Source organism: Aedes aegypti, chromosome 1, assembly GCF_002204515.2.
Source record: "Aedes aegypti strain LVP_AGWG chromosome 1, AaegL5.0 Primary Assembly, whole genome shotgun sequence".
NCBI lineage: Eukaryota > Metazoa > Arthropoda > Insecta > Diptera > Culicidae > Aedes > Aedes aegypti.
In genome coordinates this window covers 271798824-271826193 of record NC_035107.1, presented here as the reverse complement: position 1 = coordinate 271826193, position 27370 = coordinate 271798824, and the positions used below count along the sequence as shown (strand labels likewise).

The following is a 27370-nucleotide window of genomic DNA, read 5'->3' as shown; positions in this document are numbered from 1 at the left end:
CCTAACCACATACTGGGTTATTACGGATAACTGGTTCTTCGGTGCAAGTGGCAAATATGTTGGCGGTTCTTAAACTTAATTTGCGATGTATCAAATATCATGATTTTGCAAACCAAGTCCAAAGAAATGTCATCATGTGATGATTTGTATCGTGAATTTTGAGTTAAATATTAATTCGCAGATGAGTTTCTGTCAAGCCTGTAGCTGGAAGAGTCGATATAGGAATTTATTACATCTTATAAACTCTCTAACTTAAGGGGCCCACATAGCCGTAGCGGTAAACGTGCAACTATTCAGTAAGACCAAGCTGAGGGTCGTGGGTTCGAATCCCACTGGTCGAGGATCTTTTCGGGTTGGAAATTTTCTCAACTTCCCAGGGCATAGAGTATCTTCGTACCTGCCACGCGATACACACATGCAAAAATGGTCATTGGCATAGTAAGCTCTCAGTTAATAACTGTGGAAGTGCTCATAGAACACTAAGCTGAGAAGCAGGCTCTGTCCCAGTGGGGACGTAATGCCAGAAAGAAGAAGAAGAAACTCTCTAACTTACACATCCACTCTTTCTATCACTAACTCATACATTTTCTCATTATCACACATACAGAAAATTTTGCTTTCCATCCCATACTATAAAATCGTATTCCTTAATTTCCCCACATGTGGCTCCGTTTGGCACATGTCACTTGAGCCCTCATTAGATGCCTTAACATAGTCCTGAAGTTATACGTCCTCTACATTCGGTATAATATATACGTAAGAACGGTCATCTACAGCAGTATGCTTAGCACATAATTGGTCACTACTTTCAGTGGGACTGTTATGCGTAGAAATTGACCAAAAACCTCGTATTTCTAGGCATAACAGTCCCACTATGAATTTCGTAGCTAAATTTACTTTATTCACATAATCCAAACTCTTGACTCTAATGAACACAATATTCTTTATACTATTGTAATGATTTTAATTTAATTTACCACACACCTGGTCAATACGAGGCCTAAATGTGTTAAAATTTTTAAACGCGTTTTTCTCGATTTCATATTTTGGAACATGGGACAGTTATGCGTATAACGGCAGTGAATGCTTTTATCAAAATCCTTCGATGTGATGAGTTCAAGTACATTGTATCTAAGATATACAACAAAAATTTTTGTTTCAGATTTTATTTGGTTTTGCCAGAAAACATTTGACAAAATAGTAGAATTCAAAAAAAATACTAGTTTTTCTCTCCATATAAGATAATCACCAAATCATAGCTTTTCAGGTATTTTCAATAAGAAAAAATTATTCATTGCAGATGTACTTAAGTCAAATATCTATACTTTTGAATAGGCAACCAAATTTTTAGATTTTTACATGTTTTAACGTTATCATTAGCACTCGGTTTTGACCCGTCTATAAATCGACCACAGCTGAAATCGTATTTTTAATTTCTATTCGAATTGCATATACTTAGGTTTAGGCATTTTCGTTAGCCTGATCATTTATGGTATCGGCAATGTTAAATATACTTTTTCAGATTTTTATTGTACATACTTCATAACCTAGCGCAAATTTCGTACAACAAAGCCGCTCAGAAATAACGCGATTTTGCAACTGATAAGAGGAGCTTCTAGAAATGTAACACCAATGTGTGAAAATCAGCTTTTTATCTGCACTCGTTTTGAAATAGCAGTATGGTAACGTCGTGTCCATACTTTCTGGGACACCCTATATTTTAAGTTTCTCAGATTCGAATAATGGTGAATGATAAGGAAAATAACACACGTATTCAAAAAAATATTTCGTGCGTCCCTAACGAGGAAAATTTGGGTAGGTCGCTTATTTCGACAGCTAAAATTTCTGGTACTTTGTATAGGCATGTCTTCATCATGTCTTCGACAAAGTATTTTGGAATAAATTTCACTACATTTTGATCGTTAAGGTTTTGATATAGATACTTGTTACTGATCTAGATCAGTTTTATCTTTCATATGAACGTCTTATTTAAAAACTTCCTTCTGCAATGTTGTTCAAATTTTTGATTACACTCAAAATTTAGGTTACTGAAAATAATTAAGAAATACCTTTTCATTTTAACTGTTTGCCTTTGAACCAAAATTTAAAGCAGTGGCATGTCGTTTTTTCGACAATAATAATAAGGTTTACAGCAGTCCAGAGAACATTATTGAGTAGTAAAAGAAATTGTAGATTAAACTCAAAATTTATATGTTAAAGCAAAGGCAACTATAATGCCTGCAAGTATTGCATTATTACAACTGTAGTGTGGTCTTTTTCAACTTTATTTATACTTCATTAGGCTCTATGGCAGTTATTCCTAAGGTGGGCGAATTCGCCCCCCTGGGGGCGATTTTCAGTCCCAGGAGGGACGAAAATTTGTAAAGTTGAATTTGAGGGGCGATAAATCCAGAAAGGGGGCGAAAGTGCTAGAATGGAATAAATTGAAAATAACTACCCATGATATTTGTAGAAGAAACTCATTTTAATGGATGATTATACTTTGATGCGTTTGAAGAATTATTAATTCCATATCTCTTTTATTTATAACTAGTGGTCCCGGCAAACTTCGTCTTGCCATCAAGTAGGCTGTTGAAACATGTCATGGAACCTCCCATACAATATGACAGTTCCGTTCACGCTCGTTTACCCGACTTTCCCGGTGAATATCCTGGGATTTTTATACACACAAACACGTCGGAACACTTGACGAACAAAACGGAATTATAATCATTCAAATTCGTTGACCCGTTTGGATGCCATTTCGTGACATACAAACACCATTGCATTTTTATTTATATAGATATTTATTTATATTATTTGGATGATTATACTTTGATGCGTTTGAAGAATTATTAATTCCATATCTCTTTTATTTATAACTACACGCATGCTATTTCAAAATCGTTTAAAACTTGACGATTGTCAAAAACAAATATTTGTGTAAAGCATTTAGTTTTCATGAATCACCAACTCAAAGTATCCTTAAAGATAACGTAGATATTAATAATTTGCTGTAACAGATATCTTATTAAAGTTGAAACTATATGCGAGACAAAAAGAAATGTATTAAAAAAAAATTCTGTGGATATCTTGTTGGGAAATTCTAGGATTAGGCAACAATTTTCTAGATAATTCTATCACAACTGAGCATTTTTAAATTTCTCAAAATAAGGAAAGAAAAATCTAAGTTCTCCTGAATTTTTGACAAAAAAAATATATCACCTTTTTACGTTATGTTGCAGTAGTACAATATTCTGGATTTTCATATATTTTTTCAAGTTACGAGAAGGATAGAAGCGTCCTGACAATTTAGCCAAAATTTCTAAAATTTATTTCAAAGATTTTAGAAATCACTGTTTTTTTAATGAAACATTCGTGAATCTACATAAGATTTGAAAAGCAGCAAGTCGACCAAAAGTATTTCAATTGGCAACGTGGAGTGAAAACTGATTCTGAAGTCAGTAATGAACGCAATACAAATAAGCATTTGCAGTAATAAGTTACTGACCAGTTGACAATTTTATTCATTATCTAAATATGCACATAAGTTGGAAAGTTTTCTTGATGATAGAAAAAAATCCATTCCATGATCATTATGGATATGCAAGTCGCTGATATTTTTGGCGTACCTAGACTGGATTAAGGATTTTCTAGTGATTTCTTGCATTCATAAAAACTAGATACTTGTATCAAATTCTGTTGTATTTGAACTAGCATATTTTGTGAAACATCTGTTTATAATTAGCACCAAAAAGAACAGATCCAGAGTCCTTGCCTTATCTTAACAAGGCCAAAATATCCCCAGTCTAGTCTGTATGAACACCGACCATACATGCTTTGAAATAAAAAAATGGTTAACATTTTCATCACATATAAAATATTTCACCAGTTTCTTTGAAAGATTAATGAATTTTTGATGCACTTATGATATGATGTAGATCCTAATCTCAAGAGTTATTTCATACAAAAATACAAATTACATATCAGGGGGGCAATTCTGAAATATATTGACCTCAACGGGGCGAAAGTCAAACAAGTTTGGGAAGCACTGCTCTATAGGATAATGTTACCCTAACTCAAAATTTTATAATGCAATATGAAGCAGAAATTGTGTACTCATATATAGCTTCATGGTTACTTGGGTAGTGTTAACATACAATCTGTGCAGCCAAATTACTGAAGGCGGTATTCGGATCTTTTGAATTCCAGGAGGCATTTTAGAAGAGACTCTAGGATAAATCATTTGAGAAATTTCGAAGAGTTTATCCCAAGTCCTTGTAGGATTTTTTGGAGGAATCCATGTATAAATATACTGAAGTATTTTTTAAGGATCGCTAGAGGAAGTTGTGGAGTAATTCATGAAACTCCCGACTCCTATTAAGAATTCAGTCATGAATCCTATTAATAATTCGAAATCGATTTTGTTTTTGATTTGGGGAAATACGTTTCTTAGATATATCTTTGAAGCAATAACACTGCGGAACATGTTTTTGTTACAAGCACAAAAATACAGCTATTTTTTTTATTAATGGTTGCTAAATCCATCGCTGTTTTCAAAAATTTAGCACGTCTTGTTGAAAATGCTAAATTTGACTATTTCAGCCAATTTGCATGCAAGTTTTGCAGCTTGTATGGAAATTTATTCGATTAATTTGCCACAGAATTCAAAATTCATGTGTATAACAATTATTATCAACAAAGTTAACACTTTCGGTGCTCAAAAGTTATTTTTTGAAGGTTTCGAAAAGTGTTGTATTTTGCCATATAAGAGAAACTAATAAATTTGTAAGTACGTTGGAAAAATCGATTTAATCTAAATTTAATGCAATTTCAACCGAATTTGTCTGAAATGAAAGTTAGAGACATATATTGCATACTTGGTGGATTAGACCACAGAAAAAATTTTATATTTCATAATTTAAATTTCAAGTAAACATCAATGAAAACAGTATGTATCAGTTGTACCAATTGTATGGAACATTTCTGAGAATGGCATCAGACACAGCAACCTCAAATGTACAAGAGACACATAATTTGATCGTTGAGACACGCAAAAATGTCATTTTCGTTACGCTGTGTAAGTGAAGGAATCACTGTCGAAATCCCTATAAAAAACGTAAAAATCCCTAAAGAGCATTTCTCGTAAAGAGATTTTGGACATAGATCTGGTGTAATACTTGTAAAAATCTCTGGATGAATTCCAGGGGCAACGAAATTATCGACAATTGCTTGAAAGAACCCCTTAAGAAAACGTGCAAAGCACCCCTAAAGGAAATCTTGGAGAAAACGTTGGAGAACATGTTTAAGAAATCCATAGGAATATCCATACTGAACAAATCTACGTAAGAATTTTCAAAGTTATCTCTGGAGAAATTATTGAAAGAACTAATAGAGAAACCATTATACCAATATCTGGTGGAATTTCTGAAACAATTTCTAAAAGAATTCTTATTAGTATTCGTGATTTCTCTATCCAAGGAGTCTCTTAATAGATTTCAGGGGGAAAATTCAATAACATTGTTGGAAAAATCATGCAGCCGTCTGTTTATATTTATATTAAGCCCGCTGATTCATCTTTTTGGCCTTTTAGGGCTATTATTGGTCAATATAGGGCATGTAAGCCGCATAATAGCACAGGGTGAATTAAAGTGCTGATTGATTACTTGGGCCTTAAAACTGTTCATGGAGAAATCCTTGAATGTCTGGAGAAATAATTGGGATAATTTCTGGAGACACTTTTAAACCTTTGACAAATTTTTGTATAAATTGTTAAAGCTATGCCTAAAAAATAAAAATAAAATCGGTGACGGCTCACAAGTCTATCTGCACATTCGGATTGTGCTGCATTTGTTGATTTGGAGCAGTTCGTTACGGTTCTTTACTTCCACCAGAGTTGCCAAACTTCAGTACTGGTTCATCGCGAAACGAATGATCTCTGCCCCAAATTCATCCTCTTCGCAGTTAATCTCACACGCAGCTTAGCACAGGTTACTCTCAGCAAGAGAATTCAAGTTCATTTCAATGTTGCAGTTTGGAAAGCATGCTCCCTTTGCTCCGTTCCTACACATTGGGAAGAGTGTGGCAAATTTTCAAACAGAAACATAACCGATTCGGCCAGCCTTCATCGGGCTATACCGGATGGAGCTGATGATGGAGGTAAAGGTTTGAAGTTCAGCAAACTCATCGTCATTGTCATCATATGACGAACCTTTTGATATCAGTAGCACGTGTAACGTCGCCCGTCCAGTCAGCGTCTCGCCATATACCCATTTATCGTCATGACATTATGTCAGGCGTGTCATGTTGTTAGTATGCATATGTACATTTGTATCGAGCTTTGAAGTATGTTAACCACAAAAAAGAGGTAGATGAGTCCACGAGCAAAATGAGTTTGGATGAAAAACGATTTGCGTTCTTCCATCACCTTTAGAAGGGGTAGTAGGTGACAGATCCATTTCCCGTTCGCCTAAAAATTGCGCGCCCGTCTATCGATTTTCCATCAACCTCCATCCATCAATGAATAGTTTGGCTTTCTGAAAGCCGCATTTGGATCAAAACGATGATGACCTGATAATTGAAATAGGTAGGTTATTAGTAACCGCAGACATCCAAGAGGGTGGATTCGTCTCTGATTTATGGATAAATGAGACAGTAAGTGGCTGCAAATGATTTCCCTCTAGAATAATGAATGAGATGTAATGAGAAAATAATTAGAAACTTCAATGGCTACAGAATATTGGAAGAAGCATATTTCAGAATCTCAGAAAACTTCTATCATGGAAAGCACAGAAAGCTTCACATAATTTAAGGCAAAAAATTTGCTTGGGAAGCTTTCCCAGAAACTTGGAAAGCTTCTCCCAGAAGTTTGGAGAGATACCCCCAGAAGCTTGAGGACCTTCTCCCAGAAACTTGGGAATTTCCTCCAAGAAGCTTGGGAAGCTTCTCCCAGAAGCTTGGGAAGCTTCTCCCAGAAGCTTGGGAAGCTTCTCCCAGAAGCTTGGGAAGCTTCTCCCAGAAGCTTGGGAAGCTTCTCCCAGAAGCTTGGGAAGCTTCTCCCAGAAGCTTGGGAAGCTTTTCACAGAAGCTTGAGAAGCTTTTTCTATAGCTTGGGAAGCTTTTCCAAAAAGCTTGGGAAGCTGTTCCCAAAAGCTTGGGAAGCTTCTCCCAGAAGCTTGGGAATCGTCTCCAAGAAGCTTGGGAAGCTTCTCCCAGAAGCTTGGGAAGCTTCTCCCAGAAGATTGGGAAGCTTCTCACAGAAGATTGGGAAGCTTCTCCCCGAAGCTTGGGAAGCTTCTCCCCAAAGCTTGGGAAGCTTCTCCCCAAAGCTTGGGAAGCTTCTTCCAGAAGTTTGGAAAGCTTCTCCCAACAGCTTGGAAAGGTTCGCTCAGAAGCTTGAGAAGCTTCTCCTAAAAGTTTAGAAAGTTTCTCCCAGAAGCGGCTCAGAAACTTTTCCAAAAGGCTTGGGAAGCTTCTCCCAGGAGCTTGGGAATCGTCTCCAAGAAGCTTGGGAAGCTTCTCCCAGAAGCTTGGGAAGCTTCTCAGCGAAGCTTGGGAAGCTTCTCCCCGAAGCTTTGGGAAGCTTTTCACAGAAGCTTGAGAAGCTTTTTCTATAGCTTGGGAAGCTTTTCCCAAAAGCTTGGGAAGCTTCTCCCAAAAGCTTGGGAAGCTTCTCCCAAAAGCTTGGGAAGCTTCTCCCAGAAGCTTGGGAATCGTCTCCAAGAAGCTTGGGAAGCTTCTCCCAGAAGCTTGGGAAGCTTCTCCCAGAAGCTTGGGAAGCTTCTCCCAGAAGCTTGGGAAGCTTCTCCCAGAAGCTTGGGAAGCTTCTCCCAGAAGCTTGGGAAGCTTCTCCCAGAAGCTTGAGAAGCTTCTCCTAGAATCTTGGGAAGCTTCTCCCCGAAGCTTGGGAAGCTTCTCCCCAAAGCTTCGGAAGCTTCTTCCAGAAGTTTGGGAAGCTTCTCCCAACAGCATGGAAAGGTTCGCTCAGATGCTTGAGAAGCTTCTCCTAAAAGTTTAGAAAGTTTCTCCCAGAAGCTTTGGAAACTTCTCCCAGAAGTTTAGGAAGCTTCTTCCACAAGCTTGAGAAACTTCGTTGGGATGTTTCTCTCAGTGGTTTGGTTGGAACGAAATCTTAGGTTTTTCTTCAATATATTGGACCCAAAGGATTGTTTCATTGAAATTTCACCGAAATTCGAGGAATTGTGGATCACCAGCTTGAATTTTTTTTTCTCGTTCAGTTGGTTTGATATCCCATATTCAAAAAAATATCAAGAAACACAGACGAAAGATGATAAGAATAAGATAGATTTTCTCAGATCATGAACCCTCGGCACGCAAAGGTAAAAGTCCATCAAATTCAGTACCTGACACCGGTAGTGTCAATTCCCACGGGAGGATTAACTCACCCCCTCGAACACGAGAGCGTACATCTGCACGATCGTTTATTAGCACATCATGAAAGATGTAACAAGGAACCTACTTTAGCTTCTGAATACATTTCACTGTCAATGAAACAATGAAACCAACAAACCAATATGGGACCAATTTGGTACGATTCTACTAGTTTCTTTCACATTTACATTATTGTTGATTACAGCAAACATGTTGCTCTTATTATGGTACTGCTTCATGGCCATAAGTGACAGGCGTAATGTTAAACAAGTGTTGCTCAATTTTAAAACACTTACGGTCCACAATATTGTTTTTTAATATTTGTACAAAGTACATTGAACACACTCAATAAAGAATGATTTCTACTTTCACTACGCATCGTTAAATTGATTGTTCCATCGACAATGTTTGTTTGTTCGGGTACTGACTGAGAATCGAAACACACCTGCAATATATTGAACGACCCCGTTGGGATGGGCAGGAAGCCAACATGTATGGTAGCAGAAAGTGGGTGTGCAGTGCATAGCTTCAACAGTCATTGTGTGCTCTCCAATATGCACCGGAAGTAAGTAATCGATTCACAGTAAAACACAGAATGGAAAGCTAACAGCAATCAGATTAGCTTTGTGAAACATGTTCCCAATTGATGGAACTAAGGACTGTGACGAACTAAACTTGGAAAAAGGAATGTCCTGTATCTTTTTCAATATCTTTACTTTCATTCTTCAAATGCTATCGTTGGTTGAAAATATGCTTCAGAATCAGGCATTGCAGAATTCGTTCTCATTTGATTCTGAAGAACGACCTTAGCAAGCGAAGAAAAACAACCTATCTGTATCGGTCCATGATCGGCAATGTATAGCAAGTTGTAGCAAGCTTGACAAATAGCAGCAGCGAACGAAACTCCCAAAGAGAGAGCGATGATAAACCCCGTTTTTCTCTCTCATTCACCATTGGGGGTAGGTATTTTATTTTACTGACATGATAAACAGTCCCCGAACAGCCTATAGCAATACTACCCCCAGGTTTAAAGCTTGTTTAGATGGATTTTATCATGCACTGTCATCCCCCAGATCTAATCAGAGCTGTAGCAGAATATTATAAACAGACTCTCATGATGTGATGCGAATTATTATTGTTACAGAGAGCAAAGCGAGCGATATTCTCAATTCTCTCCGAATTCAATCCTTGATGACAATAGAATAAAAAAGGCCAAAAAATGTATTGCGACAAATGGACAGGAAATCAGAACAGCACTCACAATGTTTTGAGGAGAAAATGAAATGAAACTAAACTAAACTTAGTTGGCCTCGTGGCCGTGTGGTTAGTGTCGTCAGGCATTTAAGCGCATCGTGTCATGGGGTGTGGGTTTGATTCCCGCTTCAGCCATTGGAACTTTTCGTCAGGAATGTTTCTCGGCTGTGCCACTGGAGCATGCTTGTCCGTTGTCTAGTGTAAAGTTTTACAGTATGTGCAGCTAAATGGCTGAAGACGGTGTCCTTGTCTTTCTTTTCTCTAAACACAAAATGATTCACACTGATTTGCTAGATATCCTTTACAGGTGCTACTACCCTACAATTTTTAAGACACCGATACGTTAATGCTTCCAGTGGACAATTTGACCTTTGAAGGAAGCACCACACTAGACAACGGACTAGCATGCAACGCCCAGTGGCACAGTCGAAACACTTTCCTGACGAAAAGTTTTCCGGACTAAAGCGGGAATCGAACCCACACTTCTTGACACGATGCGACTAAATGCTTGGTAACACTATCCGCACGGCCACGAAGCCCACAAGGTAAATTCGTCACAGCCCTTAGTTAGAAGGAGACGCTCGGTGCCTCATGCTGGGTTGATCGACTTGAGTACAGAATAGCTTTAAGAAAACCATAATCGCCTTCTCTGTAAATGGTTGGCCCACTACTTCAACATGAATTCATAAATGCATGTGTCGGGGGACGTTATCCTGGTTCAAAGGTAGTCAACTCCTCATTGCTACATATTGTGGCTGCTGAACGGTAGTCAATAGACCTATCCGATTGGATTCCTTTGAAATCATTTCCCTTTTGCTGGAGGCGCTTTGCAACTCAGTCACCAAGAAAGTCGGGAGAAAAAAACGCTCCCCACTCGGCAGACTTCTTCGATTCGCTTTCCTGTCGTGATGTCGGTATTGGATAGGGTAGCTAGTTGTTTCCGTAAATGCCAGTAATTTTATACCACACAACGATATTTCAGAGCACTGTTACTAATATTTTTTGGTTTTATTAAGGTTATGAATCCCAGGAATTGGTTTCAAGACTATTTTAAAACCAGAATAAAACTAGGAACCTTACAAATGTTCCCCTATTTGATGGTATTATGGTAACCATGAACTAGAAAAAAAGAGAAATAAAAACTTAACCAACGAAGAAACAAGCCAAAAGAACATAAATATTTCAACATCTCCATGCGGACACTCTGCTGTAAGGTTCGTCCTTTTTGTTGTTCCAGAAGCGATACGGTACGGTGAGCTCTCCGGTCTCGAGCAGAAAAAAAGCACCATGGAAATGACACCCAAGGGATGCAATTTTCCAGTCTCGCACCAGGGGCAAATTGTAGCCACCGTCGACTGGCTACACAAGGACAAAAAAAAAGAAGTCGGGCCGGGTGCAGCGCTTAGGGGGTGTGGGCGGAGCGTAGAAATACGCTGTAAAATAAAGTGACACAAAATCGGGCTCTTCTTGACCATGTGTGTAAGTTTCACACATTCTGAAATAATCGGTTTTGTGCTACTCTTTGCTTCATTTTCAATAATTTTATGTCACACTAAGATGTTTCATATTGCGAAGCATCTTCATGTGTCATATTCTTTGTTAGAACAAATCAACAAAGGAGCAGTTATCCAGAATTTGCTGAAATTACACACATGATGTTTTGGTTCAGAAGAGTTTGATTTTGTGCTCAATTTTGTGTAACTTTATTTAAGCGTGTACATTAGACTGATGCAAATTTGGAAGTTTTTGCTCCCCTATGCTTAAACGGTGTCAATTATGATGAAAATCATTCTCCCAAAATTTGAAGTGATTTGGAAGAAATTTGGTTGTGCACATGCCATTTGTAGTTTATATGGAAATTACTATGGAAAAGCCAAAACTTTTGTGTTCAGTCTTCTATCCGCTCGTCATAATAATATATGAAAAAGCGAACACACTCATCCCATGTAAAATCTTCCCAGCTACAACTTTGCCGAAGACCATATTTTGTTTGGACGTAAGGATAATTTGTTATTCTTGATTCCAAAGTCTAAACCATGCTGAGATGATCATTCAATTACTTCCAGAGCAACACTGCTTTTTTGCTGTAGAACATAGTAGCCTGGATTACTTTGATCTATTCTTCCCGCCAGGAGCACCACGGTTGCCTGCCGAATAGTTGGTAAAGCTTACTGAAGGCAAAACCACTTTATGATGATGAATAACAATTTTTCCTGACGTCCAATCAAAATGTGGTCTTCGGCAAAGTTGTAGCTGGAAGAATTTCACATGAGAAGAGTGTGTTCACTTTTTCATAAAATATTATGACGAAGAGATATAGGGCTGAACACAAAAGGTTGGCGTTTTCCATAGTAATCTCCATATAAACTTCAAATGGCGTGTGCACAGTCAAATATCTTCCAAATCATTTCAAATTTTGGGAGGATGCTTTTTACCATAATTTAAATGGTTTAAGCATAGGGGAGCAAAAATTTCAAATTTTGCATCACTCTAGTGTACATACATACACCAACCTACATGGTTTTTTTCTTCTGTGCTTTTCCTGAGAACGTTGTCATCACCATCTACATTCGTTGGGGACGCGACGCTGGAAACTAGATGGACCTGATGCTCCATGTAGGTCTGCTCGTTGTCTTCGTAGAAGTTGGCCGGCAGACTTGTTAAGTTGACCGCTTCAAAGGTGCAACGAAACGGATAAAGTAATTTGCTTCAATGGAGATGAGTTATGGGTCCAGTTGGCCTAGTGGGAGCAAAAGGTGTCGGATATAAGGATGTACGTTTGTAGGGGTGATAAAGTAGCTTTACTTGCCAATTAAATTACAGTTGATTTTTCAGAGATTGATGGCATTTCAAGCATCAATTACAAAACCTTTATGGAAATAGTCGAAGTTTCAATAAGATGGACGATTTTATGTATAAAATAAACTGCATTCCTTGAACCAAATTCAATACACACCTTCAGCAGCATCAAACAGAAAATCAGAGCGTAACGTTCCTAGTGTCAAGTACACATTTCGTGCCACTCGACAAACTCAATACCAAACAAGGTCAAATAACATCCAGATGAGTACAGTTCTGCTTTATTTGCAAAAAGTTGGAAAATCAGAAAATCTCAACAATTGCTGCTTGTTTACTTCACCCTTATACAATTGGGTCACGAGAAAGGATTGCTGCAAAGTTACTTCCCGCTCGATGGATTCCTGGGCGTAAAGTTCAAAATTCTTATTGACATAATTATCCTGCCAAAGTGTTCTTCTGTACGGTAGGCAGTGTTGGGAAACTCGTACTCACGAGTTAAAAAATACTCACTCTCGTACTCGTTTGCGAGTAATACTCACACTGTGAGTTACTCATTCCTTACTCTTACTCACGCGAGAGTATGACGTCATAACTCACTGCGAGTATTACTCACGTAAAGAGTAATACTCGCAGTGAGTATGACGTCATTACTCTCGGGTGAGTGAGCAAGTTACTCTTTGTGAGTATGGTGAGTAAAGAAAATCCAAAACAAATTAAGAGTGTACATTTGTATGTTTTATACTAGGTGAAAGACTGTAGAATTAATTCATAGTATTAACACTTGCTTCGATTTCTGTATTGTGATACGCATTTTTTAGCATGGATTTTAAAATATTACTGAATTTATAGTCAGTTTTCAAACATGAATCAACAAGTTATAATGGCGAAAGTTTGCTTGTGTTCAAATATACTGCTTCGCGTTAGAAAATGGGTTAACCAAGGTGCAAAGTTTGATTTTGGACCAACCTCGCCGCGTCGCAACTCGGTTCTCAATAGTGCGCATGATGCACACGGCGGAGGGCATAGATGCGCACTATAGCGAAGTGACTCGCGACGCGGCGAAGTTGGTCAAAAATCGAACTTCGCACGTTGGTTCATCCATTTTTAGTCGCGAAGCAGTATATATTCCAGACCAATTTCATTCTTCTAGTAACAAATAATAATACAGATACTTTTTTCTGAATACGTTTATGTTATTGATATTCAAAATTGAATAGCAATAATAGTAACATTCATTTATTTAATTAACATCTAAACAGATAACACTGAATCAACAATTTCACGCCACAATGGACCGATGCACACCAATTATGAACTAATCTAAGATGACGTCACGCTGCAACTTCCAGCGGGAAGAAAGCCTTTACTGCGGGCCGTGTTTACAAAAAATGAATGATTTCGTTGTACATTCATCCAATTCATGTTCATCCGGTGAACATTCGTTGTCTGGATGTTGGTCCGGATGTCATTTAATGTAAACATTGCCCGCATTTACAGCAGAAAAGAAAAAAAAGTGGAGGGTAAAAGAAGACCGTGGATAAGTCCACTACGATTATTACACGAAACCAATGTATGGACCAATGCACGAGTCCATTATTTGAAGTTTGAGCGGTGCCGTGTTATTTATTTGACCATGGCAACTAGTGAATATGGCACCGCTCAAACACCAAATTAATGAACTCGTGCATCGGTCCATTTTGTCGTTTGCCATCATAACATAAATAACACGGCACCACTAAAACGTCAAAGAATGAATGCGTGCGTTGGTCCATTATCGCATCCAATTTCGATGCGATAAAATCTCGCAACACTGCTCACCTTTGTTTTCGTACCGGTTGACGACACAAGGTGCAGTTGGCGTTCGCGTTTTTCTCCACAACGCAGGAAATAAGTTTATTTTATTGTAAAAAAAAAAGTGTTAAATAGTGAAAATCACTTGGCATAGGTGCCGGAATGGTAAGAAACGAGAACTTATTCGGGTGGCGCAAAAACCTAAAACTTAAGCAATTCTGAAACAGCTACCGGTGAAAATTGTATTCCATTTGGCTCTGCGGATCAGGAGCAAACACGAGATGAAAATCGTGCTAAAGATAGCGCAGGATCTGAAAGAACATCCCAGGAGCTGATCGTCACTGGTTAGTTACCTCGTCTCAATAAAGGACATCGGTTCCTCCACATCGATGTGAACAGCCCAGCAACTTCACGAAAAGGATATCCCCTCTTTCAGTTCCTGGAATTCCTGCACGGATCCGCCCTCTTGGATAAACTTACCGCCACCTCCTCCGACGATACTATCCACTCTACGGCTCATCTCGTCCCCTCAAATGTCCACACAACAGCCACTACCGAATCATTCGAGGAAGCCATTGATTTGGTCCTCAAGGAAAGACACCGCTCGCCACCATCCCCCATTTTCACCAAACAGAACCTGCTCTAGGTGCAGATCAACCAGTTTCACGAGTTCAGTCTTCGACAAACGCAGATCGAAGGAGATTCTGGTGGAGGTCAACACAATCACCGTAACCGTCCTCCACAGTCACCAAGCTCGCGGAACACCTGAAATCCATACTGTTTGCCGTGAGGGACGAACTCAGGCGGTACGAGTAAATTCCGTGGACGGCCTCCTCCGAGCGGAACATGCTGTACATGATCAGAAACACATTGGTGACATGACGAAGATTTTGGACTTTGTGCTGAACGGGCGCATGCTGCTGCTCGAGAGCGTCCAATACGAGGCCAACCAGACCTTGCTGTTGCAAAAGTTTAAATAACAGAGGAGTGACTTGATTTTACCGCTAGGTAAGCGTTGGTTGTTGTTCGATAAGAAGGAATAGGAAAATTAGACCTCTCATTATCATGCTCAATTTTTATCTAAAAAAATCTGACAAAGTTAAACGATACGTTTCCTGTAGACAGGTTCTAAAATTTGGAAATGAATGTTGAACCCTAAATATCTGTAGAGATTACTTTATCCCAGCAACCTTTAGGAGTGGATTTTTTCAAGAATCTTCTCTAGGAAATTCTTCAACACTCCGTGGCTTAATATAATACAAATAAAGATTTTCCACAGTTTTCCAACGATACTCTAGGGTATTTTACAAAGATTTCAATGGGAGTTGTATTAATAAAATCCACATTTTCAGATAGGACCTCTATGGACTTGACATACGAACGGACAGCGAGACGTGCATCAGGACAGACGGCTGACTTAACAACTGTAGCTTCAGGGGCATTTTCTGATTTTTAGGGCACGGACAATAATAAGTCAGAAACTTGAACGGACATTCGAACCCAGGACTCTTGTATCAAAGACAAAATAAAGACCTTCATGTCCCTTGCAATTGCCCAAAATTTTTTGGCACATAATGTAATAGAGTAGAATATAGAATTCCGTGAAAATTGTAATTGTACCTGTAAATTGTACAAACCACATTTTCTATGCAAAATATATAAGACGCTTTACTATATAAAACTAAACTGCCCATAACTGCATATTTGTAATATTCGACAAAAGTAGGCATTGAGTAAATGGAATACCAAGTGTGCATTTTATTGCAGTATGGGAAGAAACTAAAATTTCAAAAAATTACCAGGAACTCAAAAGTGCTTATTTGAGGCTGATTTTGTACAACTCATATCGCATACTACGTGAATAGTCAGAAAATAATTCTGATAAAAAATTCATTGCTATTACATTACGAGGCACATTTATAATCTCAATATGACTGTTATGCGGTTGTAATTACCAATGTGACAAAACAACTTGCTATTTTTTCGAATTATCTAGAACAATCTCACAGATTTCATTAAGTTGATCGAAAGTATTTCATTTGACGACTCTTCATGGTATTAACTCCAATTTGTCAAAAATGTCGAATGTGACTGTTATGCAGTTATGGACAGTAAAAAGAAACTTGAAAATAATCATTTTTTTCTGATTGATTGAAACTTGAGATTTTTAATTGTTATAGGGCATGTCACGGTAAACTTCAAAACGTCAAAACCTTATAACAGCCCAAATTCTTGAGACCACACCATAAAAACGATCATCTAATTATGTATCATGAAATTGAAAGCCTTTAAAGCTAGAGGTTGTGCAACGAAATTAATTACAAGCCTAAACGAAGTTACACAAAATTGAGTAAAATGCGAACAATACCAAGCTCTTGTAAACCAACACATGTATACAATTTTAATACATATTGAAGAACTGCTCACGGGATGGTTTTATCTTTTTTTCGCAAAGTTTATTCGAAAAGTAATCCGAAGCATTTTTTTGTGTGGTCAATTTTAATAAAATGAAGTAGAAATCTGGATGTGTTGAAATCACACATATGGTATGCATCAGTTAAAATAAGTAAACTACCACTGACTAGTTTAGGGTAATTCGCTAATTGTTGAACGCTACCCAAATGTTGAACGATCTGTACAAACCATGTTAAAACAGGAAATTGAACCATTTTCAAACAGTTGCAATAAATTATACAGATTATTTTGTAAGTTAGCTGTACTATTGGACACAATAAATTTAATTAGCACATCAATTTCTGAAACGAACTATTTATTGAAAATTTTTATCGGTAGGTGGAACGAAAATTTCGATTCTCTTAAAAAATAACTTAAGCTGGGGCTGCTATGAAATAAGCTGTGTGGTAAAACATACTACGTATATTGGGTTAAGCACCTATTCACGATATCAGTAAAAGTCTACTTTAGTTATTTTCTAAACATCCGTACAATTTACTCGTATCTATTAATTACATAAAATCATTTTCAATTGCACTTTCGTTTCACGTACATTTTCCATTTGTTGAACACTAGCATAACATGAAAGGCTTGGTTTCATCAACAGTATTGCCAGATTTTTTTATTTTCGTACCAAACACCTATATTGAAATGGAATATTGCATTACACAATATAGTATTGTTTTTTGCTTTAAATATCTGTTGAATAATTATTTTAAAAATCCTATAATGGTGTATGTTGCAATGATGAAAACGCGATTCAGAAAAGTATAATTAATTGCATCCCATTCCCATAGCCATTCTGATTCTTTTTTTACGAATTTCACTATCTTCACTATGGCATCAATGCCATCACCGTTTGTTTGTTTACACCATGATTGAAATTACGCATCGGCAGCCGATTTATCCGGAGTATAACCTCAATCTCGCGATTGATGCTGTAATGTCGAAAATAATGTACATTAGGAGAAGCCGCTAAAGTCTATGGAGTGTCGTAGGGGACGATTCACTTCCGTTTCAGCCCAGAGTGGTCAGGGAAAGTGCTTCGTGGACCTAACCCTGGCCTCACAACCGGCGAGGAGCGCAAACTTGCAAGTTGAATGAATGCGGGAGTAAAACGGTCAACATTTAGCGACAATCGTTCAACATTAGGATAAGATGGGTTATGTATGTGTTCAACAATTGGGTATAGAACTGTCTTTTTAAATATATATTTTTTCAATTAAAAATGGACATTACCGTGCTAAAAATGTTACAGAAATAATGTTAAAAAATCGTCTACGTGTTGAATGCTTTTTAAGCAACATTTCTATCGAAATTTCCATGAAAATCAAATAACAAAAAAACGTCTATCTTAACCGTTCAACATTTGGCGATTTACCCTATATGTTTGCTTCGAGCAGTGTGTAATGTACTGTAGAGGCGTAGCGCAAAAAAAAACATTTACGAGACAACATACGGAGCGCAATGCCCAAAATAAATTACAGCTTGTGTTAAGAATTGATATTAAAACAAGGTTTTGCGTCCATCAAACAGTTCCCAGAATAAAAAAATTATCTTACCATTTCATTAAGAACGCCCTTATAAAAGCCTTACATAGAACTTATTATTTATTTGAGGCATTTGCAAGTTTTTGAATATTTACAATACTTCAAGTGAGTAAAACTACTCACGAGTGAGTAAGCGTTAGTCTAAAACTCACTCACGAGTATGAGTTGTACAGCTGAAACTCACGCCTGAGTATACTCACGCGAGAGTTCAAGCTGTACAACTCATACTCGCGGGTGAGTTTTCAGTTTTCAGTGAGTACTCACGAGTTTCCCAACACTGACGGTAGGTAGCATCTTCGCGAAGCGAAGCAATCTCAAGCCATCTTCACCGACAGTGCAGTTATAGCGAAAAAGACAGGCCTTGCGTTCGTGGTTCGTATTTTTTATGAATGGAAAAAAAAACTTCACTTTGATCGGCTATTTTATTCGTGTAGCACCTAATAAGCAGGAATAGTAGAACTCCCTTTTTAAATATCTGTTTTGTTTATGGATCTTCATTATTTCCATTTCATATCCCTACAATTGCAAGGACGTGAATCCGTTCGTTCCCTTGAATCTCGCTGAAATTCAAGCCTTGGGCAACAGGGATTCAAGTAAACAATCTCGAGTATTACTGCGATAGAAGCGAGCGATGGTGCATATACACGTGCCACCACTCATACAGGCAGACAGTGAAGTGTTTGCCAACCTTGGCACTGGTTTTGTCTAGTGGTCTCATTGTGCAATTTTTTTCCATCCTGTGAGGAATTGGGTATTGAATGTTTTTCGCTTACTATAGATTCGATGTACTGTGTTGATAACAAAGTGCTTTCATATGGTTAATGTCGAGACGTAACTGTATAATTAATGGCCAAGGTAGTAGTAACGAGAAGAATTGTTGATCATACTATCTAAAAGTTTGCCTATTCAAAAGTCTTGAGAATTAGTTCCTAAGATTACTGAGATTATAAAAGAAGGGCATAAAATATATGGATTAGCAAGATATTGATTATGTAGAATCCAAAGACCTCTATTCTGAAACAATTTGGATATTCGGGTAATAATACTGAATGTTTTGATTTTCAAACCCCAAACTTCGTCAGTCAGGCTACCGAAAGGTTTAAGTTTTTTTCTGAAGCATTTGATGCTAGTGCAGTAATTGATAAAAATGATGTAGATTATGAAAAATGCATCTAAAAATAGATTTAATTTTAACTATGCTATCATTAATACTTTGTAGATTTCTGAGTTCTGAGTTATGCAAGAAATATATAGACATGAATTTTTAAGTCATTATAAGGTTATGTATTGTTTTAAAATTCCGCATTTTTTAACGATAATTTGAACATGATTTCTTGATGATGATGATGATGATGATGATTATTTAGCCACCATCAGCGCAAGGATTACCTATGGCTGCAGAATCATACCGGGATGGTATGATCTACCTGATGGTTTGTTGTAGCAGGGCTAGTTAATATCTTTGAAGACCTTTGGAAGACAACACTAAGGCTGTTTTCTCATGACAAAAGGCTGGCGACCCCACGCACTTTCATCCAGTCAACAGTTCAATTAACTCCCTTAGGCTACTCCTCCCCAACACCCAATATATAGTAATATATCATATATAGTGTTAATAAAGTATCTTACCGTAAAATGATAGAAATAATGTTAGTGTGACTACCGTTGTTTCTAGATACCGTGATCACCTCTGCATCTCCTGGGTAGATACATCACATCCGTTTACCATCGACACCACAAATACCTACCGACGTTGCCATTTTGTAGTTTCTCATCAAAACCACAAGCTTCGGATCGCTCAACCCGCTGCTATCAAATCCTGCCTGTATTTTCCCTTGATGAACGTTGACAGTACACTGTACCGGTGAGACAATTTCACAGCATTGAACTTGTTCCCGTCGTTATTGGTTTTGTTTGTCGGGAAAAACTTTGCGATCCTGCCGAGTGGCTTTCCATCCTTGGCATTCACTTGCTTCCTGTTCCGTACCGACCCAGATTACAACATCTAGTTTCGCATATACACACCCGCACCACTCCGGGTCACAGGAATGATGCACATATTGGCTACTTTTAGTCACTATAAATATTCAAAATTCTGTTGAAAATCCTTCTTTTCTATATTTTACGAGAAAAAATCTTGACAGACGCAGAAAAAACACAACCGCTCGGTATCAACGCTTACTACGAAAATAATTTGAACATGATTTCTTACGCAGAAAATGCAAAGAGGAGAAAATACAGGAAACTCATGAAGAAAAATAAAGGGAGCTCCAGATGGCTGTAAACGTAGATAATTAAAATCATGCCGTAATTTATTATATGTCAGTAGATGTCCTGTAAAAAAATATCCACTGCTTTGAGGTAAAGATCAATCGAAGGCACACCTCAAATCTTCTAGGGCACAAATCTAGCAGATAAAGCTGAAAACTTGATCAATTGGTCACCACCAGAAAATGACAGTTTGAACGGTTGTCTTGCTCGTGAAGTTTTAAGGCGTGGCTTTAATTTATCTTCACCTTAATTTAAAAAACTGCCTTTATTGTAATGTTTGGTCGAGGAGTACCACGTAGCTTTCAAAAATAAATTGTGGTGATCTGCTGTGGAAAACATGGATGATATCGTTTTTCAATAGTGAGAATTTATACTTCTAATATCAATGATTGTTGAAAATCTACTTAAACTTAAAAAAAAAGAATTCTTTGAGACAACTCTACCGAACTGCATGAAATGTTAAGGGAATATCCTGAATACTTGACTTGCTTGATCTATTTAACGGGTGGTCATTGAAAAATGAGAATTTTTTCGATCATATAGTAAAACGATAAAAAAAGTCAACAAGTTCAGTATTTTTAATTATTTACAAAAAAAAAATGTCATTGAGAGTGCGAAAAGAGATTCGCGTTAGTAGTGTGTGGTCTTCCGATTCCATGGCAAGCACATATAAAATCGCTTGCCTTTTACCTTTATTTTTATATAAAAAAAGCTTTGAATGGTTCGGTCTGTTTGTCTGTGCTAGAAGTATAGCAAAACTTTCAGTTTGTTTAAAACAATTTGAATGGTTCGCCACTGTAAGTGTCGGCATAAGAATATTATGTGATGGTCCAGCCAATCGATTTATTTTTTTTAATTTGAGTAAAATATTGTTACACATACTTTCGTCCTAACATCTGTAGGAATGTTGCTTTTAGCTATTTGTTCAACAAACTTTGAATGGTTCGTCACTTCAAGTAGGGGGGCATGGGGCAAGAGCACACCCGGGGTGATAGTGCCACCTCTAATTTCACGTAGTTCAAATCAATTTTTTGATGCTAAACTCAGGATAAGAATGAATTGAGTACTAATTGAGGGTTGTGTAAATATTACAGTTAAAAATGTTTAGTACAAAAAAATAGAAAAAATGTTTTTAACTCACCAATGCGAAAAATTATAAGAATGTAAGACTGGAAAACATGGTTTGACTCCCAATAAATACAAAACATATTGATTTTTCCGCACAATATTGATGATTTTCAATTGTTTAATATAGCTGTGAGGAAATTTTTTCGAAAAAGTTCTTTTGACATTAAGTTTTACATATATAAAAACAGTATGTCTTATGGGGCAAGAGGGACACCGCAATTTTCTCATATAAAATCAAATGAACTTTTATTTTTCTTGTTTAATATTGCATTAAATCAATGTTTGCTACTAAATAAAATCAAAACAAACAAATTTGGACATTCAAAATGGTTTCTGAAATTTTTTACTATTATTGTTACGGTCAAATAAGATGAGAACTAAATTAATTTCGTAAAATTTGAGCTATAAGTCAACTTTTATCTCTCAGTTTTTATCTTTACTAACTCTAGAATTTATCGTTTAGGCGGGGAAATAATGATATACAAAATTTGTGGCATTTTGCTCTGGTGGTCTTCTTGCCCCATACGAGTGGCACTCTTGCCCCGTGCCTCGTTTAAAAACCTCAAAGGAAGGGACATTTTCAAAAATCTTAAATCATCATGTGTTTCTTATATTTTTGAAATCTATCGATAACATCATTTAGAACAAGAGGTGAGCTTGCTCCTACACTGGAATAATCTTCAAAAATTGTGGTAATCAACCATGATTTGAACCTATATATCTTAAGGTGTCCTTGCCCCCAGCCCCCCTAACGACATTTTTTACTCCTATTTGGAAATTTTCCATGTTAATTGAAAATATTATATTCCTAAGCATGTTTATATCTCACAAATAATCGTTTATCATGGTCTAATCGCTTATCAAAGTGAATCCTGTGACCCAACGATCCTCCCCATTAACAACCATCCATCCCAGTAGCCTTTGTGGAGATGCAGAGGAAAACACGGTCTCCAAATAGCAAAGGTTGCACACTAACATTCCTTCCCTCAATCCCACCTGACTGCAAGGACGTGGCCGGCGCCGTTATTGACCATGTATAAATAGAGGCACTGAATTATGCACACTGAAGAAGATTATGGCCAATCCCAGCCGAACTTCTAATTGATTCTTTGTGCATCTTCACTGAGTTTGGTCAATCTCGGAATAGCACCCATTGATATGTGTAGTCAGTCTAAGCTAAGCTGAGCTAAGCTAAGCTTACAAAAAAAAATGCCAATGAATATTGGAGAAGGGGCCCTGATCAGCCGTACGACACAACTTAGTCGCGATGCTGTCACAAGAACGCTTGTCTCTGGAAGATAAACGGCTTTGACGTCAAACCAGAAACAATTCCGGATCCTCGTAATCAACTGCTTCGTATCCTTGACCCGCCAATTATTGTTGTACACTAGGGCACGGAGGGAGCCTTACAAATCCGGCACTGGGGCAAATTGGTCGGGTTCCGTTCTTTCGGCACGTACGTAAAACCATAAAACCGTATAACACGCTCGCGAAGTGCTTGCTTTTTGGACGTCATCTTCGATAGAACTGACGGCCAGGGTTGCCACATTAAAATCTAAATATTTATAATTCCTCAAAAATTAATATGGCCATGAGAAATCAACACAAAATTCAAGGAAATACAAATCATTTGTAACTAAAATACAAAATTGTTACAACTCAGCTTTAATTTTAAGGTTTTCATAAATATGTGTTTTCAGTTTTGTTCAAAAATCTGTATATATCTGTACAATAGTGTCCTAAAATGTTTGATAAAAACTTGTTTTTATTCAATAACACGATATAGCGTGTTCTTGCTACTACTTTGTTAAATTTTCCCGCTCAAATAGCGACTATATCATATTTAAACTTTAATTTTAAAAATGGGTCCAAATTTAAACCTGGACACTTTTGATCATGTTTGACTTTCTCTTAGTCGACAAAAATGGCACAGGGGCTCAACGTTTTAACACTGGGGTTGTTCCTATCTGACATTTCGGAAGTGACACGGAAAACGAAATACACCCATTATTTGAGTTTAAACCAAAGGGTGTGACAAAATCTCAAAAATCATAAAAAAAATGTTTTTTGACCGTAAACCAACGAAAAGCATTCAAAATTGAGTAAACATGTGTTCTTGGCCTAAAATGAAGCGTGTGGTACTAAAATTGGGACTGAGGTTTAGGACCCTATTTTGGTAAAATTCTGGATATCGAATCTATATACCATCAGTGCCATGTCCGCTCACTAGTGTAAAAATTGATTTTTCTTGTCAAAAACCAACATTTTCCGCACGGATGTATTCTAGCAATATTAACAACTTTCAAATGAAGTCGTTGGACATTATTTTCATTAGATAAAATAATTCTTTATATTGAAAACACAAGACTTCGTGAGTGATTATTGGGTCACTAGGTTATTAATATTAAACAAAATGTTAAAGAAATGTCGATTTCAGTATACAGCCTTCTTTATTGCAGTAGTAGCTATGGTTTAACCATAAAAATATCAGGATCAATAAAGAAATTCGAAATAATGCATCTTCTAGTAAATTCGTCACAAAATCTGTTTACCTTAAGGTGATTATAAAACGAAGCCAAACTTTGAATTTTCAAGTGCACAAGACGAGAGTATCTGACAACTGTTCGCGTTGAAAACCAATCAAATTGCTTGCTCCCTGGTGGTGACCAATGGGATAGATTTTCAACGCGGAGCGCTGTTTGGTTCTGAAGTCTTGTGCTCTTGAAAATTTGAGGTGTGGCTTCGTTCTATAATCACCTTAAGCGGAAATAGGAACAATTAAATTACTGCAATTAAATATTTTTTATGAAAGTTTTTAAAATTATTTTTTTATATATATATTTTTATTTTATTTATATTTATTTTATACTAAAATTTCTAAGAGTCACGGAGAGCTCAACAACACTTATTTGAAGCTGTCTATTCGTGATCAAACGTCAACATCCCACCGCAAAATCGCTAGTGTTTGGAAGTGATTTTAACCTCCAAATTCCCAAATAACCTCCAAATCGTCACCTTCAATTTATTTCTAATAACCTCCATTAAATGAAATATGGTGGCGCGTCGATCGTCGCAAGTTTATCGTTAAACAGTCAATTCACCTAATAGCTCATATAGCACATTGGATGAATAGACAGAAGATAAATCTGACAGAAATCGTATTACTAGAGATCCACATTGCAATTCGAGCAGAACACTTGATCGATTGGCAAGGTATCCATTTATCCGGGAAATCCGGGAATTGTCCGGGACAAATACGGGAAAAACCCTGGAAATTGAGCAACACACCGCTTATAAATTGCTTATAAGATTTTTACTAGAAATAAATAATCCATAAAAGATCCTGAGTTATCCTGAAAGTCTGTCTTCATCACACCAAATATTGCCTTCAACGGTTCCAAAGGTTATAAACAATTATTTGACAAAAAACGACATATCTAAAAGATTTAAAACATACTCTAAAGGTAACTTCTGCAAATATTCCGACATAACAGTCTCTATATGGATATTCAACCCAACTAGCAACTACAAAACGTGAATTGTGTTCATGTTTATATTTATACCAGTTACACAAATTAAAAAATTGCCGCTTTGGCGAAGACCTAACAACAACAACGGTAGAAATGCTCATACTATACTAAACTGGTGCAAGTGGGGACGTAAAGCCAAGAAGGATGAGGGAACATGCTGATACGACTTACATTTTGGCTTTTCCCCAAGCCAGAGTTCGTTCGTGTTGGAAAGCATAAGCTACAGTGCTGTTCTGAATAATAGCAGCGCATGTCGATTTTCATACAAAATGCTCAACTTTGACATGCTGTAGTTTTGTTCCCTTTCAAGCAATCGAGTTGAAATTTTCTCCACAGAACTACAAATATGCCCAATTTTGTAAACACAAAATTTCAAAATTTTCTAAGCTCCTGCCGGAAAGTGAGATACTAGGTGAAATTGTTCGAAAAAATAGCAGTTTTAAAAATTTGAATTTCGGCTTGACATTATAGTTTTAAATTGTATATCACTTACCATTGGAACAATCTCCTCCTACTTATCAAACCTACACCTAAACCGAAAATGTTTAAGATATTTGAAGAAGAAAAATTTTAAAATGAAAAACTGCTATTTTTTCGAAAAATTTCACCTAGTGTCTCACTTTTCGGCAGGGACTCAGAAAAAACTGAAATTTTGTAGTAACAAAATTGATCATATTTGTAGTTCTGTGGAGAAAATTTCAGCTCGATTGCTTGAAAGGGAACAAAACTACAGCATGTCAAAGTTGAGCATTTTGTATGAAAATCGACATGCGCTGCTATTATTCAGAACAGCACTGTATCATGCATATTCTCCTCAGCGCTTCAGTTTTCCGCTCCTGTGATCAAGAATCGAGTTGGCGCCAGCTTTATGCGTTCGCTGCCGTTTCAAACACTCTAACGGCTATCTGCATTTCTTAGTAATGGCAGACTCTAAACGTGACCAACCTGTCACCTTTAAAAATAAAGTCATCCGGGCTAAGAGAATTTTAGGTTGGATTATCCAATAATTTCGTTCCCTTAGCTGTTATCGTCTTCGCGAGGCTGCTGGGTGTTGATGACCTATTTCCACCGTCAAAAAAGAAGCTTATCCTGCAGATTAGCTGAATATCTTTTCCTGTCCTATGTATAATACGAACGATGGGAAAAGTATGGAGAACAAGCGCAAAAATCTCTTCTGGCAGTTGTTTCTTTCTCGTTGTCATGCTGGTTCTCTCTAGATGTAGGCCTATCGGATTAAATTCCCGCGATGCGATGAAATTCCAAGCATTAAATTCAATTACATTAAGATGCCACCTTTCGCTGCCGGACAGTTATTCTCAAAAGCCTTTTTATTATTTTCTTTTTTCTAGGTCATAGTGTCGCCGGTGTTGGCCGGGCTGGCCGTTGCTATTGGCGTACCGATCCTCCTGTTCTACGTATACGGAGTAGTGCCCGTCTCGCTATGCCGTGCCGGATGCGGCGAAGGGACCAAATTCGAGTTTGACGAAGAGGAAGACAACGGTTCCCGAAATCATGGTTGGTGTATTCTCGTTGTCGATCAAAAATTGACAACAACTTAATTGGAATTGGAACTGTTTCAGATGCCACCAGTGTTGATGCCGTGTCCCGAATCGGGGCCACTAGTATAGGAGAGGTTAGTCTGAGCGTTGCCAGCGGTAGTCATCTAGGTGTTAGTAGTCAACATTCGAACTTTGGCGTCGTGACGAACCCGTCGACGCGCGAATCGACAACCGCACTAGCGGGCAGCATTACGGGGTGAGTTTTGGGACATCCTACCTGATTTCAACGAGAATTACTTTCAAGAGATATCTAGACTAACATGCATCGCGTTGCTTTTCAGCCATCGCTTGGAAGTACAAGCCGACATTAGCACCTCGGAGACGGCCTCGGCGGTCACCTGTGTCAGCGAAAAGTCTGGCAACACTCTGAACGACACCGCCTCGACGAAAGCCCTAGCCGGATCCATCCTTAGCTATCGGGCGCAACAGATGGCCACGGATTCGGCCTGCTTCAGTGCATCGGAGGACGGCGCCTCTGAACGAGTGCGGTTCGATAACACGGTATGTTACGTCATTGATGGCGGCAGTATGGGCTCTGGTGCCAACAAGAAAGAATACTGTGATATATGGTATACTGTCCCATTGGATCAGGTATACATCCCTTCGGAGGCGGAACTTTTATTAAAACTAACCCACCTCTTTC

The 27370-nt window shown here is 37.7% G+C and overlaps 1 protein-coding gene across 8 annotated transcripts in view; it reads left to right on the top strand.

The window, feature by feature from the left end:
* Positions 1-27370, top strand: part of LOC5576397 (E3 ubiquitin-protein ligase RNF19B) — a 224454-nt gene that overhangs the window by 196012 nt on the left and 1072 nt on the right. For 7 of the 8 annotated variants that reach the window (XM_021837831.1, XM_021837828.1, XM_021837827.1 and 4 more), the window contains 3 exons: positions 26518-26683; positions 26749-26923; positions 27009-27318. In XM_021837831.1, the coding sequence (XP_021693523.1) occupies positions 26518-26683; positions 26749-26923; positions 27009-27318 (651 nt within the window). The remainder of the gene's footprint in view (positions 1-26517; positions 26684-26748; positions 26924-27008; positions 27319-27370) is intronic. The other variant, XM_021837833.1, reaches the window with a different exon arrangement.